At 28.8% G+C, this 14,622-nt stretch overlaps 1 protein-coding gene across 1 annotated transcript in view; it reads left to right on the top strand.

Moving 5' to 3' along the window:
* The first annotated feature begins 7,778 nt into the window (after window positions 1-7,778).
* The window catches only part of MS3_00004232 (uncharacterized protein), a 35,957-nt gene continuing 29,113 nt past the window's right edge, over window positions 7,779-14,622 (top strand). Inside the window, exon 1 of the mRNA XM_051212122.1 lies at window positions 7,779-9,719. Within this exon, the coding sequence (XP_051073320.1) occupies window positions 7,893-9,719 (1,827 nt within the window). The 5' untranslated portion in view covers window positions 7,779-7,892. The remainder of the gene's footprint in view (window positions 9,720-14,622) is intronic.

The raw sequence follows: 14,622 nt of genomic DNA, 5'->3' as shown, positions 1-14,622 counted from the left end.
TGTAAACACATTTTTTATTTTGATTAATCAATTGGTTTTTAAAAAGTTTCACAGTTGACTTCAGAAATATGACTCCAGGGAACTTGATCATACAAATAATGGGAATTTTTCAGCGAATACTGAGTATGATGTATTTTTAATTTAATGATTCTAAACGATTTTAAGAAGTTTATAAATATAGATAATTGGGAAAAGCAAATATAATGGTTGTTAAAGACTATATAAAATTCTGGTGACAACTTAGAATCACATATATTTTGTTCCTATGCATAATATGTGCAAAGGTATATTGTGATAGTACTTGGTTGAAGGTAGCTGGGGTAGGGGAGACCGTGAACCTCGGTTCCATACTGGTTGAGACTCATGAACACTGCAGCACGAAACATCAGTTCCCTCAAAACTTATCAGTATGTCTTACTAAAAGGTGTCAACTATCAGGGCCGACTGACTAACATTACAATGGACGCAGTCCAGCGGATGTGCAGTCATTTCTAATGTGTCACACTACAACTTGGTCAACAAATTTGACTAACACTAAGGATTAGACTTGATACTGATTACTACTCCATGAAAAAACAATTAGCATTTTGTAAATTTTGAAAATTAGCACTCATTTGTATAAAGAATGAAGCGTGGCCATCTCCTATGTAGGTCAAACATGGTTTAATATCAATTACATCTAATTATTTAATATGTCAACATAGTCAACACAACTTGGGGTCACTTAAACTAGTGACCAAACTTTAACTTGATCGATAGAATTTGTTTAAGATTGAAACAGACTAGGAAACTAGACACTGTTCACTGCGATTTCTTAACCTGTGCTTGCACAACTATAATATCTGAAATAATTGTTACGTAAGGTTAAAGTGAGTTTGACAGCTATGTTTGAATGAAATTATGTGGGTGAATATTGTTATAAAGTACTATTCCAGTGTTTTCAGATAGAAAATGTTGTATAGTGACTTTTTCTTGATGATTTTGTAAATGTGGGCTCATACTAAAATATGAATATGATCAAAACAAATCTACCTTCTATATAGTTTTTGAGTGATAACTCTAATGTGATAAATCTAAAGTGTTATAGAGTGTTTAAGCTATCAATTATTTGTGTTCAGTTTAAAAGAAATAGCTCGGGTGAACCAATAAAAAAAACAAATTAAAAGTAATTGAAACGTGTCATTCGGTCATACTGCTGTAAAGTTAATACTGAAATAAAGTGAATTCTATCTAGATTTAGATCTAGAATTATGTAATGAATAAATTTCAAAGTATTCTTCTATTTAATAATATACGTGTTTAGAGCTATTGTTTTGAAGTAGTTTACTGTAACGTTATTTAAGATAATAATCAAGAAATATGAATGAACTTTTTTCAATGAATTTTGTTTTCAGAAAATTGTTATTATTAGTATTAATAAGTTTACTCAATATTGTAGTTTTGATATAATATAGAATTCTCAGCGCAAAGTATTTCAAGCGATTTCCATTTCTTACTTCTTGGTAGATTCTGATGACAAATATTGAGTGGTTGCTAATTAGAATTTAGCATTTCATCCAATCTATATCTGATTAATGTATATTCTTTTCGATTTATATTGCCACTAATTACGATATCTCTGGTTGAGCTCTTTTGTAACTTGTACAACTAAAGATTGTACACTTTTCAGAAACACACCTAAATAGGTTATGCGATTATAAATAGATAACTTGTTGAAATATCTAGGTATCAGGAACAGGTAACCCATATAATCAAGCAGGTAGCCATATGATTTACATGTATTGAGTAAGTATATATATAAATAATTCGTATTTCTTATGAATGATTTAAAATCAAGTCAAAATGTAATATTAAAACGAAAGAAACAACCCAATATGCATTAACTATAATCAAATTTATAAATCATTGATCATAGAAAACAGGAAATATCCAAATAAAACTGTACTAAGCAGAATGAACAACAACAACGACAACAAGAGAGAAAAAAACGAGAAATGAATAAGAAATTGAGCAAAGTAATATGATAATAATAATTCATTTAGAACAAATAAGAAAGTATTGATTTTCTTTCTTTTTTTTGTAATTTTTTAACTTCTTATTAAATTGTAACTAAAGAAATAATTGGCTCATTATTATTGCCAAATAAAAATTCATTAATTTGATTTGTAATTTTCTTTATTTAAAAAAAATATTTCCGAAAGCGATCAATTTTATTAATTTTCATCAATATTTATTACTATTTATTTCATTAAAATTTGATCATCATTATTATTATTATCAATTAAGTAATAAGCGGTGAATATGAAATTGATTAAAACAAAAAAAAACGAATGATTAAATCAATGCAATAATTGAATATTTCGCTTATATTTACTTAATTACATTTTAATTATCAGTTGGTGATAAAATAGTATTATTATTATTTTTTTAAAATTCAGATCATGAACCGATTGATGTTAGACCATTACTGAAAACCTGGAAGCACTGGACGGCCGTTTCGTTCTATTGTGGGACTCCTCAGCAGTGCGCATCCACGATCCCGCTCGCGGGATTCGAACCCAGGGCCTTCACTCTCGCACTCGAACGCTTAACCTACTGGACCATTGAGCTGGCATACAATGATGTTAATGTCTAATCTCAATCAATCCACGAGGTTGCGTGACCATCTTCGATTTTACTGAGTTAGACACCTGTTTCTACCCACAACCCCTAAACTGAGTATTATATCAAATACGTTGTTAGGAGTTGAAAGTCAATAAACTGTTCAATTTTTTTGATAGTTACTAGTTGAATTTCCATCATTTTAACGTAAGATATCCAATTAGATAAATTAAAGTTGAACTTAATAGTAATAGATATTTAGAAAATTAAATTTATTTAATTAAATGACTTGTTTTAAACAATTTTGGTTGATTAGATAGAATAATAGACTATTTCAACTTGTAGTTGATAAATAAGGTAGTAAATGAAAGGTGTTACGTTGAAATGGAGCTCAAATAAATAGTTTCACTACATTTCTACACCATAAAGCATTTCATTAAACTTCCTGAGTTGAAAGTTATGGGTTTTTTAAATCCATTTAGCTTAACGACATTATACAAAGACAGAATTGTTGCATTCCATGAATAGGATATCAATTCAAGTTGCTACATTCTATAGATGCTATTAATTGTATACAGAGGATAATAAATGAAAATCTGTTGTGCTCTAAATGAAATAACAACAGATGGATTCATAACTATTATTTCCAGTTCTCTAAATCTGTTTGAATAAATCCGACAGGGAAGACTGAATTTATCCACATAACTTTAACATGTCTTGATAATTATAACATGGCATATCTATGTAAATAATGGACTAATATACTTCAATTAACTCAGATTCCTAATCCTTATCCATTGATTTGTACTGTACAAAACTTCTCGATTAGTACATTTGTCATATGTAAACAATACTTTAACAACATTATTCATTATTATTTTTACCATACTTTAAACAGTCATTTGATGTTGTTAGTGAATTCTCTAATATAAACGATTTATTTATTCAATGAAAGGTATCTTTCTAAACTTTTCGTAAGAAAACATCCATCTACACACATTAGAATCTAACTGGTGTTTATAATAGAAGATATATGTATATACAACAGTTAAGATTTAGACAAGATGAAGTCAAATTGTTCATAAATATCAAGTTAGTTGCATAAAATTAACTAATATAAGATCACAAAAACGTATTTGTACAATGAATGTAGTAAACATAAAGGTCAATATGTATTTAAACATTAGAAAGCTGTCTTACATAACTTTTTTCACTGTTAAAATTTACTATGATGTAATTTAATCTGAATAATTATCATTAATTGTAATAGTTTACTCTTATGATATTAATGTAAATTTTGTTTACTATGCTTTTAATTGAAATCAGACAACGTTCGTGAATAAAAATGATGTCAATTTAAGCACTAAACAAGTTTCATTTGTTACTTTTCAAATAAATTAGAATTTATGACCCTTACATAATCGACTAAAAATCTTGTAAAACACACGTTTCTATTTATGAGTAGTGTGATTAACTCTTAAATTAATATATTCACAGATAAAGTGTCAAGATAAAATCATTCACTTATTGTTCTTCGACAACCACTTCCGAATTTTTATGTTAAATGTGTGGATTGGTTGATGTTAGACATTAATACCGTTTCAATGGTCTAGAGGTTAAGCGTTGACGCGCAAAACCGAAGGTCCTAGGTTTGAGTCCCGCGTGCGGGATCGTGAATGCACACTGCTGAGGAGTCCCGTACTAGGACGAAACGGCCGATCAGTGTTTCTAGATTTTCAATGGTAGTCTAACATTGATCTATTCATGATATCAATCTAAAATATGTAAAAGTCACCAGACGAAATCTTGAACAGAATACACAACAAAATTGAATAATTTAGCTGAGTAAACATTCTGAAAATTGATCGATAAAATCTAATCCTGAAGCAAATGTAACGTGATATTGATCAATACGAAGTGATTATTTTAGACAAACCAAATTTCTATTCTTTCTACTATCATTAGTAAGTGTTTTATATTCAATAGGATGATGGGACTCGATAAATAAATTTCTTGGCCAAATTCATCAAAATCACACGAAGTCACAAGTTTTTTATATTTTCTGGGTTGTCAGTCAGTTATAAGAAACGTAGAACATTCAAATCGTATGCGTTGGTTCAATTCGGTAAACTAATATCAACACAATAATAGTATCAATAATAGCAAAAGGTAATCAGCATAAAGAATATGATTCGAGTAGAATAGATAAGTTTGTGAAATCAAGCAGTATGAATTGATTTTATTACTCAGGACTTAAAAAATATCAAAGAGAATATAGGTCCTCATCATTTCGATTGACTATATCTTGTCACCCAACATGTCCAGCAAATGTTTGTAACTACTGCGCCTACACCGAGCAGGCAATCTATACCTAATAACATTGCTTGAATTAATTTAACTCGTTCATGAACTGGTGCTAGGTTTTGTTATGAGCAGAATTCTGTGCAAAATATTAACCCTTTCGTTAATATATGAACATCATGACTACGCAACATGTGGCTCAAATTTATGCAATGACTTAGACTAGACATGAAGCAACATTTTGCATTTAGAGTAGGAGAAAAGTATCTTAAATGTACCTACACGGGATGGCCCTGGGTATGTCTCAGTTAGTTCTATACACAATTGTCGATAACTTACTGTATGTTAATAAAATTAATTTATGGATTTTGTCCGAGTTGTCTTTCAATACTTTCTGTATTTTAATTTTAAGTCATTAATATTGTATCATTAATTTGTTGTTTTACTTGATGGACGTTCTTAAAACTACTAGGTTGATTTTCCATGATTCTGTTTAATATCAATTCCATATTTCTGTTTTTGTTTTTTCGTTTTTAGGATTTTAAAGTAAAAACGGATATATGCGGCACTACTACATACATTTTGTATGTTCTTTTTATTTTAAATAAAAATCGACTGTTGAAATCATTAGAGTGTATAATTTGAGAAAGAAATAAGAAAAGACAATACGAAATATTATCAAAAGGGGTTTTGTGGAAATTTTAATAACTTTGCAGTTGAATTTATGAGTCAACTGAAGCTAGATCATCATGGAAAACCTGGAAGCACTGAACGGTTTTTTCGTCCTAGTATGGGACTTCTCATCAGTGCGCATCCACCGTTGGATCCCGGCTCAGTGGTCTAGAGGTTAAGCGTTCGCGCGCAAGACTGATTGGTCCTGGGTTCGAATACTAAATATATTTGAATTAAGTAAAATCCTCTACATATACATATTGTTTCCATAAATTTCCATTTTAAGTATTAAATATCATTACCAGACGACTGAGTATAATTATTAAGACGCAATAGACAAAACTTTATGTTTGTTATTGCTGTCTACATATTAAAGTTTAAGTAAATTTAAACATTATCGAAATTTTCACATTTACTATGACTGGAATGATCACATTCAATTGTATTGTTATTCTTCCGTTACAGTTGAAATACAAAACAACCATGTACTATTATTATCATTGATCCAGATGAATACAGTATGTAGTTTGTTTAAATAAGCTAATTTATTTAAGCATTCTCCAATAGTATCATCATAGAATCAAATAATGTAAATTAGTTTTCAAATGTTAACAACTAATTATTCATATTTCAAAATTTACTGACTGATCTGTTATGCTTCAACTTGAAATTCCAAATTTTTGAAAGTTTCATAATGTAATTTAACTAATCAAGGTGTAAAACTATCATCTATCAATTACATAAAACATAAATGTGAAAAAAATTGTAACACAGCATATTTGTTAGATATTGACAATTGATTGATCACTGGGCAATGAAGTCTGTTTCAATCTTAAATAAATTTTATCGATCAAGTTACAGTTTGATAACTAATTTATGTGACCCTAAGTAGTATTGATTATATTGAGACATTAGATGATTAGAGGTAATCGATAAGAAACCATGTTTGACTTATATTTTATGTTATTCGCCACACGTTATGAAAGTCTACTTGTAATGTTAATGGAACTAGTTCTACTTGAGTGATTTAACCGCACTTCAAGCTTCCTTACCATCTGAGGTATTACCATGGAGTTAATTGATTGATATTTTAATTATCACCACTGTTCGTTCATTTTTTTTCCATTATTTACCCGACATAATGGGCTTTTTTTTAATAGACAGATAATATTACAAATGAAGTTAGCTAACGACGTAATAAACACTACGAGACATTATCAAAACTAAAACATCGTATTGTTGATATTGTCACTCTGAACTATGAATTTTGGTTAAATTTTCAATTATGACATTAATATAATCTATGTTATATATTTTGGTCGCAAATTATTAGTTGCTATGGTCACTTCTTTTTGTAATATGGTACGATTGCTACACAGATTCCACTGGATTCTAACCCTAGCAGTCTAGAGTTTGAGTGTTCAAGAGAGAAGCACATGGATTTAATTACATGTGATATTGTCATGGATGTGCACTTGCTAAGTTCAAATGGCTGTCAAATGCCTCTTGGTTACCAATGGATATTTAACTTAGGTCGGTTCATAATATTAACAATATTCAATAATCACTGTGAACCTCTTTATTAATATATTTTTTTCATAGTTTAAATCAGTAATTGATCCAAGTTAAATCATCACTGAAGATCGGAAAGCACTCAACAGCCTCTTCCTTTTTGTATAGGATTCTTCAGCAGTGCGTATGTAAGATACTACATCCCGTAATCGAACTGAGGACCTTCAGTCTCGTGCACTTAAACTGAACTTTCAGACCACTAAGCATTCATCCAACGGTACTACTTTCTAACTTCAAAGAATTTACGATATTACACAACCCTCAACCATCGCTTCCGTTTGATAGCTATCTCAAACTCTATATAGTTGACTGTACACTGCTGAGGAGTCCTATACTAGAACGAATCAGTTATTCAATATTCCTAAATTTTCAATGGTGAATTAACTAAGAACAGTTCATGATTTAAACCAAGAAAATTTTACATTCTTCACAAATCATCCTATACTAATGAGTCATCTTTTATTGATATACTTGTCAATGATTAATATTATTCATATTGTTTTTGTCCTTATCATTCTCATATCATTTTAATTGGGTGCAATCCAATAACAATGACCTTGTTTTTTATTGGTTACTTCATTCAAATTTGTAAAATGTATTGCATGAGTTCATTTTTTTTTACTTTTAAAATTATTCATCAATTGAAATAGATTGATACACAAAAAAAACATAAAAAAGATTAATTTACGCCTATTATTATTATTATTATTATTAGATAAATAACTGAATTTGCTCTTTTGTTCTTTATGGATCAATCGAATAAGAAAACTATTAATTCATCAAATATAACTACTACATTTCAATCCACTTCATCATCATCTTCATTACCAAGAACAATCTATGCACATCGTATAGAAAATTATTCACCAATAACATTTACATATATTAAAGAATATTGTAATAATGAAATTATAACATCTATTTATACAATATGGAATTTTTTACCAAAAATTCTCTATGAACAATTACATTATATTTCAAATATATTTTTTATATTAGTTGCTATTATACATTTATTTGCTGATGGTGCTACATCAATATTTGCTATTATTGGTCCATTTTCATTTGTATTATTAGTTACTATAATTAAAGATGCAATCTATGATATATTAAGACATCAACAAGATAAACAAATTAATGAAAAATTATTTCCATTAATGAAAATTAATATAAAAACAAATGAAATTAAATGGATATTAAAAAAATCAAAAAATTTACATGTTGGTGATGTAATATTATGTAAAAATAATGAAGAATTTCCATGTGATTTAATTATTTTAGCAACAAGTAATCATAATTGTAAATGTTATATAACTACATCAAATTTAGATGGTGAAAATACAATTAAAACAAATTATTGTTTATTAGATACACAAAATGTCTATAAAGATTATATAAATGATTCAATTAATTATACATTAAATAATGATATATTGAAATCATTATATATCAAAATTAATTGTCAACAACCAAATGAAGATTTTAATAATTTTGAAGGTTGTATTACAACAAATTTAAATGAACAAATAAAACAACCATTAACATTACGTAATATATTATATAAAGGTGCAAAGTTAAAAAATACAAAATCTATTATTGGTTTAGTGATATATACTGGTAATGATACAAAATTATTATTAAATTCTAAAAAAGTCAAACGTAAATATAGTTCACGTGAAAGTAAAGCTAATCAAATTTTATTTATATTTATTATTATTATGATTGTATTTTGTATATTATTTTCCATGGTAACAAGAAACTGGTCAATCAATAATTTAATTAATCCATTTATACCATTTGAACATTTTAAAAATTGGATACAAATTAAAGGGGTATTTCGATTTTTATTTATATTAAATTATATAATACCAATATCATTAATTATAACAACAGAAATACAACAAATTACATCAGCATATTTTATATCAGCTGATATGAATTTATATGATATAGAACAAGATCAATCAACTAAATCAAATACACCACAATTAGTTGATGAATTAGGACAAGTAAATTATTTATTTAGTGATAAAACTGGTACATTAACTAAAAATGAAATGAATTTACATACATTAGCTGTATTAAATACAGATAAAGTATATGTCTTTAATGATAGTACACTTCAAAATATCAATGATAATACTAAGAATAGGAAAAAGGAGAATACACAGAAATCAATTCGATTAAAAAAAATTTCACAAAAAATAAATAAATTTGGTTATATTGGTGTTGTTTATGAAGAATCAAATGAATTTCAATCTGAATATTATAATGATAATTATGGATTTATATCATCATCTGATTCTGAACTAGATGAAGAAGAACACAATGAAATAGTACCACATTATATATTGAATAAAGTAAATAAATCTAAAGAAAATATTACATTAGCAAATGAATATCTTAATTATACATCTAATAACAATAATAATAATAATAATAATAAATTACCCAATGAATTATTACATTGTCTTACAACATTAGCATTATGTCACACAGTAGAAGTTAATGAAGAGGATTCAGTAAAACAAAATAGAACAGACGAAAATATATGTCTGGAAAACTTTTATCAGGTAAACGGTTGTTATTATTATTGTTGTTTAAATTCGAAATTTATTTTTAATGATTTTGTTTATTTAAAAGGTAAAGATTATTGTAAATGAATGTGATAGATAGTAAGTCAAACATTTGTTTTAACGCAGTGTAAGAACTTTTTATCAGAAATAACCACTACTATATAAGTTATCTTTAAGATCCTTCATAAGTAGAATACCATTCATACATTTTATTGAAATTATAAGAATGTTTGTTAAAATAATACTAAAGAATTCAACTACGTGAACAATGTTACAGTAATTTACTAATTACACCAAATAACTGTACGTCTCCTTTATTGAATACCAAGATTATCAATATAAATCTTAGTGGTTTTGACGTTTAGCCAATGTGCACTTCTGAATGAGTAATGGTGAAAATTTCTGAACAAAAAATGAGATATCTGTTGATAAATATCAGTGGTTGTCCATCTAATGTCAATTTATGAGGTGATTCACCTTGCCAGAGTGAACATCATTTCTGAGATACAGGTACATCCAGCTGATGATTTCCAAATAGGACGAAATGTGTACTTTGTATTCCACTGCTAGCCACTATCCATCTTTGCATATAATGCTTGTGAACTAAGGCTATATCGAGGCAATCCGCACAGTATGCACATATGTCAATAAGAGGCTGATCAACTGTAGTCCTAAACAAAAATCGGAAGATATAAGTAAAACAATGCCAGGTGAACTTAGAGCTATTGTTTAAAACCTCAACAGAAAACATCACGTCTTATCAAAGTATACAAATACTATGAGATAACGTTAATTAACCGAAGTTTTTGAAAACACTTTGAAATATACATCGTGTTTTGATTGAGAAAACTAATATTTCTTCAATAAGAACACGTTCATTTAAATTACAGGTGAATATGTTTTTTTATAAAACTAAGCTTGTAATTTAATAAAAAGTCCATTAGTAGAACACATTACTATTAGCTATTTCTCTAAGATTAAAAAAATATTATATAACTGAGTTATATTTTTATGATGAACCGATATTTGTTATTCTGGATCATCTCTATTAATTCATAGTCTTATTTAACACGAATGTAGCAACAAATTCTAACATTTTTATATTGAAATTAATATGGTTTTTATACGTTCAATGATACAACCGCTGGATGGTTATCTTATATGCCTTTTCCAGTAAATTAAACCACTTTTCAAAAACAATGATTTTTAAAAATATCAAAAAATGATATACTGAACTTTAATTTTTATACTTCTGATATTACACTGGATTGAAGCAATAGTTAGGTAATTAAATGTTAGGGTGAGATAGAAACTAAGAAGGGAAATTGTTTAACAATCAGATTAATGTTAAGCTTGCTTAGTTTACATCTGTTATATCATCTTGTTTATGTTATTGTAATATTTCATAAGTAATTAATTGTTTCACGTCTTATTGTTTAGTTTGGTTTATTACAACTAACTAATTAAATACTAGATTATGCAAGTGAGCTTTAAATAGTACTATTTATCTGATGACCAATTATACTAGATATAGTTCTTTAAAAGGAAGTACGTGGACTCTAGTTCAAGTATGCCGCCCAGTGGTTGAGAGTCAAGTGCTTTAACTAGGCTTTACATTTTGGCTCCAATGGCAAAGTAAGTTTAGAAATTAGTATTTTCTTTTGGTGATCAGTTACAGGTTCTGTATCAATAGGATGAAACTATATTGCATTTTGCGTAAAATGATTATTTAGATAGATTGTAAATTTCACTGTCCAGGATTTCTGCATTTTACTCACTAGAATTTACATTTGTTGCCCGTGATCATTCAAAATTCCGGTTTATTTATAGTCTTGTCAAACTAGATGTATATGAAGAATTATTAAATTCAGAGAGGTTAACCTTTTTCTTTATACTAAATAGTTAATAGAATAACAATGTTTTTCAACAAACTGAAATAAATATTTCTTATTCTTACTTACTTACTTACTTACTTACTTACGCCTGTTACTCCCAGTGAGGCATAGGCCGCCAGCCGGCATTCTCCAACCCACTCTCTCCTGGGCCTAAATGGTTTATCTGGTTGTCAGAAGGAGAATCAGCCTCATGACTTCCGAAGGAAATCGGTTTTCACTTTGAGGCATCATGACTCTTTTAAATGAAGACCTAACTCCCAGTTCAGAGTTTAAATGGTTTGAATTATTTTTTCTGGCTAGCATTTTTTAGCGAGTTAGTTCTCTACGGGATGTGGTCAATAATCCCATACTCAACCTTCTTCCTCTATCCGGGCTTGGGACCTGCAGTAGCACCAGAGGGGTTCCAGGCTGATTTACTGTACCTCATAAATTATTAACAAACTCTGTTCACTTAACATTTACCTCTCAATTAATAAGTTCCATAAAATAAATCAAAGATAATTAGCATGTAATGTCTAAATAATGTATTTAAAGCTCAAAATTATTTCCTAGAAGTATATTAAGTCGTTTTTATTTACATCTGTTGAAATGGTATTTCACCTTTATTGAATTTCACTGATGGATATTTTTACTTAAAATTAAGAGTTCTAAATGAGAATCATATACATGTTTACTATTTCATCTTGTATATAAGAGAGTTAAAGTTAATTTTTTATCCATTTGAAGATTTATAAAGATGGTAGTATTTTCATAAGTCAACTCATGATTTCAATTATGAAAATATTGATTTGGTAAATAGACAATACTATTTATAGATTATCCGTTTTTATATAAAAGAAAATTATCTATTTAATTGGATCAACATTTAAAGTAGTATAACAACTAAGAGTAGAGTTGTAAATGTTAACTGATAGATTGATTGGTTTAAAAAATTCACTATCTTCATGAGATAATATAATAGTTTGTTGTTATGTAGGATGATGATAGTATACTTGTTAGGATTTCCTTTAGTTATCAAGTTTTCAATGGTTCAATTCATGATGAATAAAGTAACTTGAAATAATAGTGTTACGTAATTAACAAAAATTAGTGATGTGATAGGTTCTTTTTACAATGGAATGAAGCCAAGGTAGATTAAAGCACTGAATACAAGTTAAATGAGATGAATTGGAAATTTTAATTCATTTATCTATTTGGTCAATTTTATAATAAACTTAATTCATTGATAATACTTGGATGGTTAAAAGTTCTCAAAATTTAAATATAGTAAATAAACAATGAAAACTAAGAATTCTTCTCTAGTCATGAGGATGTGATTGTTTTCTTTCCTTATTTGCTATTATTATTAATAATAAGTTATATTTCTTGATTTCATTCATTCTTTTTAACTTATTTTCCTCATTGTTAATTATGATCGCTATCACTAATTTCACATTTGTTTCTGTTTCTTTGACTCTACATAACACGTTATTATTATTTTATTTTATTTGAACACATAAATATTGATACAAAGAGGCACCGAATACATATCAACCACACAAGTCACTTGATTTGTGTGTGGGTCGTGATACTACCCGGGTGCCCAGATCGAAACACGTGGTTTTCTTAGGAGGTCACACCCGGAGCCTTCGACCTAAAGGTCTGATCCACAAGGCAGTGGATCAACGGCCCATGATAGCCTGTGACCAATAATTGGTTCATGCGCCATTTTTTCCCTCAGGATCCTGGAGCCCATATGCATAATTGATGGAGTAGATTCGTAGCTCAGGTGGATGATTTTGATGGATGGTTTGGTCGTCGAGCTTTCACCGTTCTCCTAAACGAACATCATCAGCACAAACGTCTACGCTAGATCCGGTTTCCTAAGCTCTTCTATTAACGCCCAGATTAAGCCTATACAGCAACCTGAACACGAAAGAAAAGACGCGAAATAAGGAACGATTTATTTCAAGGTTTGTTTATGTACCGAAAATCTAGGGTACTTATAACATTTTAGATGGCTTAGAGATTCCAGGAATTACTGCAACGCTACTAAACTTATTAGCAACATAGGTAATTATCCAATCAGAAACACGATATGTGACTGTTCCCTTCTTTGATGATTGTTCCAAAACCTCTATTAAATGCTTTCTCAGCGTTTTCAGAGCCTCTTTTGACGTTTTTCGAGGAATTTTCTGGTTCTTCTCAATAGGAAATAACATGTATTACTATTGTTTCTATCATTATTGTTTCATCCTGTTGGAGTCTTGTATTGATGTAAACTATAATAACTTGAGTCAATACCTTGTCTCAAACCCTACTCTCTCTATGGCTGATTATTCTACTGAGTCTTAAAGTTTTTTTGCTTTCTTTTTCAAGAAATTATGAGTAATAGTGCTTTCTTCATTGATCAAATTGCAAATGTCCCAGATCAATAACATCTAAATATTATTCTTTCTTGGTTAAAAAGTATGTTTACATGTTGAAAAGTAATTCATGCAACATTTTTGTAGTTTAGAAATGTATAATTTTACATGATGCTGAATTTAGATTAATAAACGGTGAAAACAAAACACATGACTTTATAGAAACGAAAATATTTCTGTTTTTTTACATTGTGTTCTAAGTAGAAAGGTGGATTGGGTAGAGTCAATCAGTGAAGTTTTAACAACCTCATTATAAAAAAATCATTTAAAGCATTTTATCTTAAAAAAATAACATAAATAGGCGAGACCTTTGAGCGACACTAAAGAGACCTTGAGAATGTCTACCTACATACTACGGCTAAATGAGGGTAATAAACCAGTGTGAGGAATTAGAATTAATATTTTCAGTTGATAGTTAGGGTTATGAATCAGATATATGGTTTTTCATCACGAACTAACATCAGCTATAATGCTAAAACTCTATTTAACCAAATGAATGGATCAATTTCGCGCCAAAATTCAAGATCAGAGTTCATTTTCACTCTGTAACCTTATTGTTAATAGCCGGCTCTTATATGTACAGCTACATCAGTGGGTAGT

Source organism: Schistosoma haematobium, chromosome 1, assembly GCF_000699445.3.
Source record: "Schistosoma haematobium chromosome 1, whole genome shotgun sequence".
NCBI classification, from domain to species: domain Eukaryota; kingdom Metazoa; phylum Platyhelminthes; class Trematoda; order Strigeidida; family Schistosomatidae; genus Schistosoma; species Schistosoma haematobium.
Note: the sequence above shows the minus strand (reverse complement) of the source record. Positions and strands in the feature narration are given on the sequence as shown.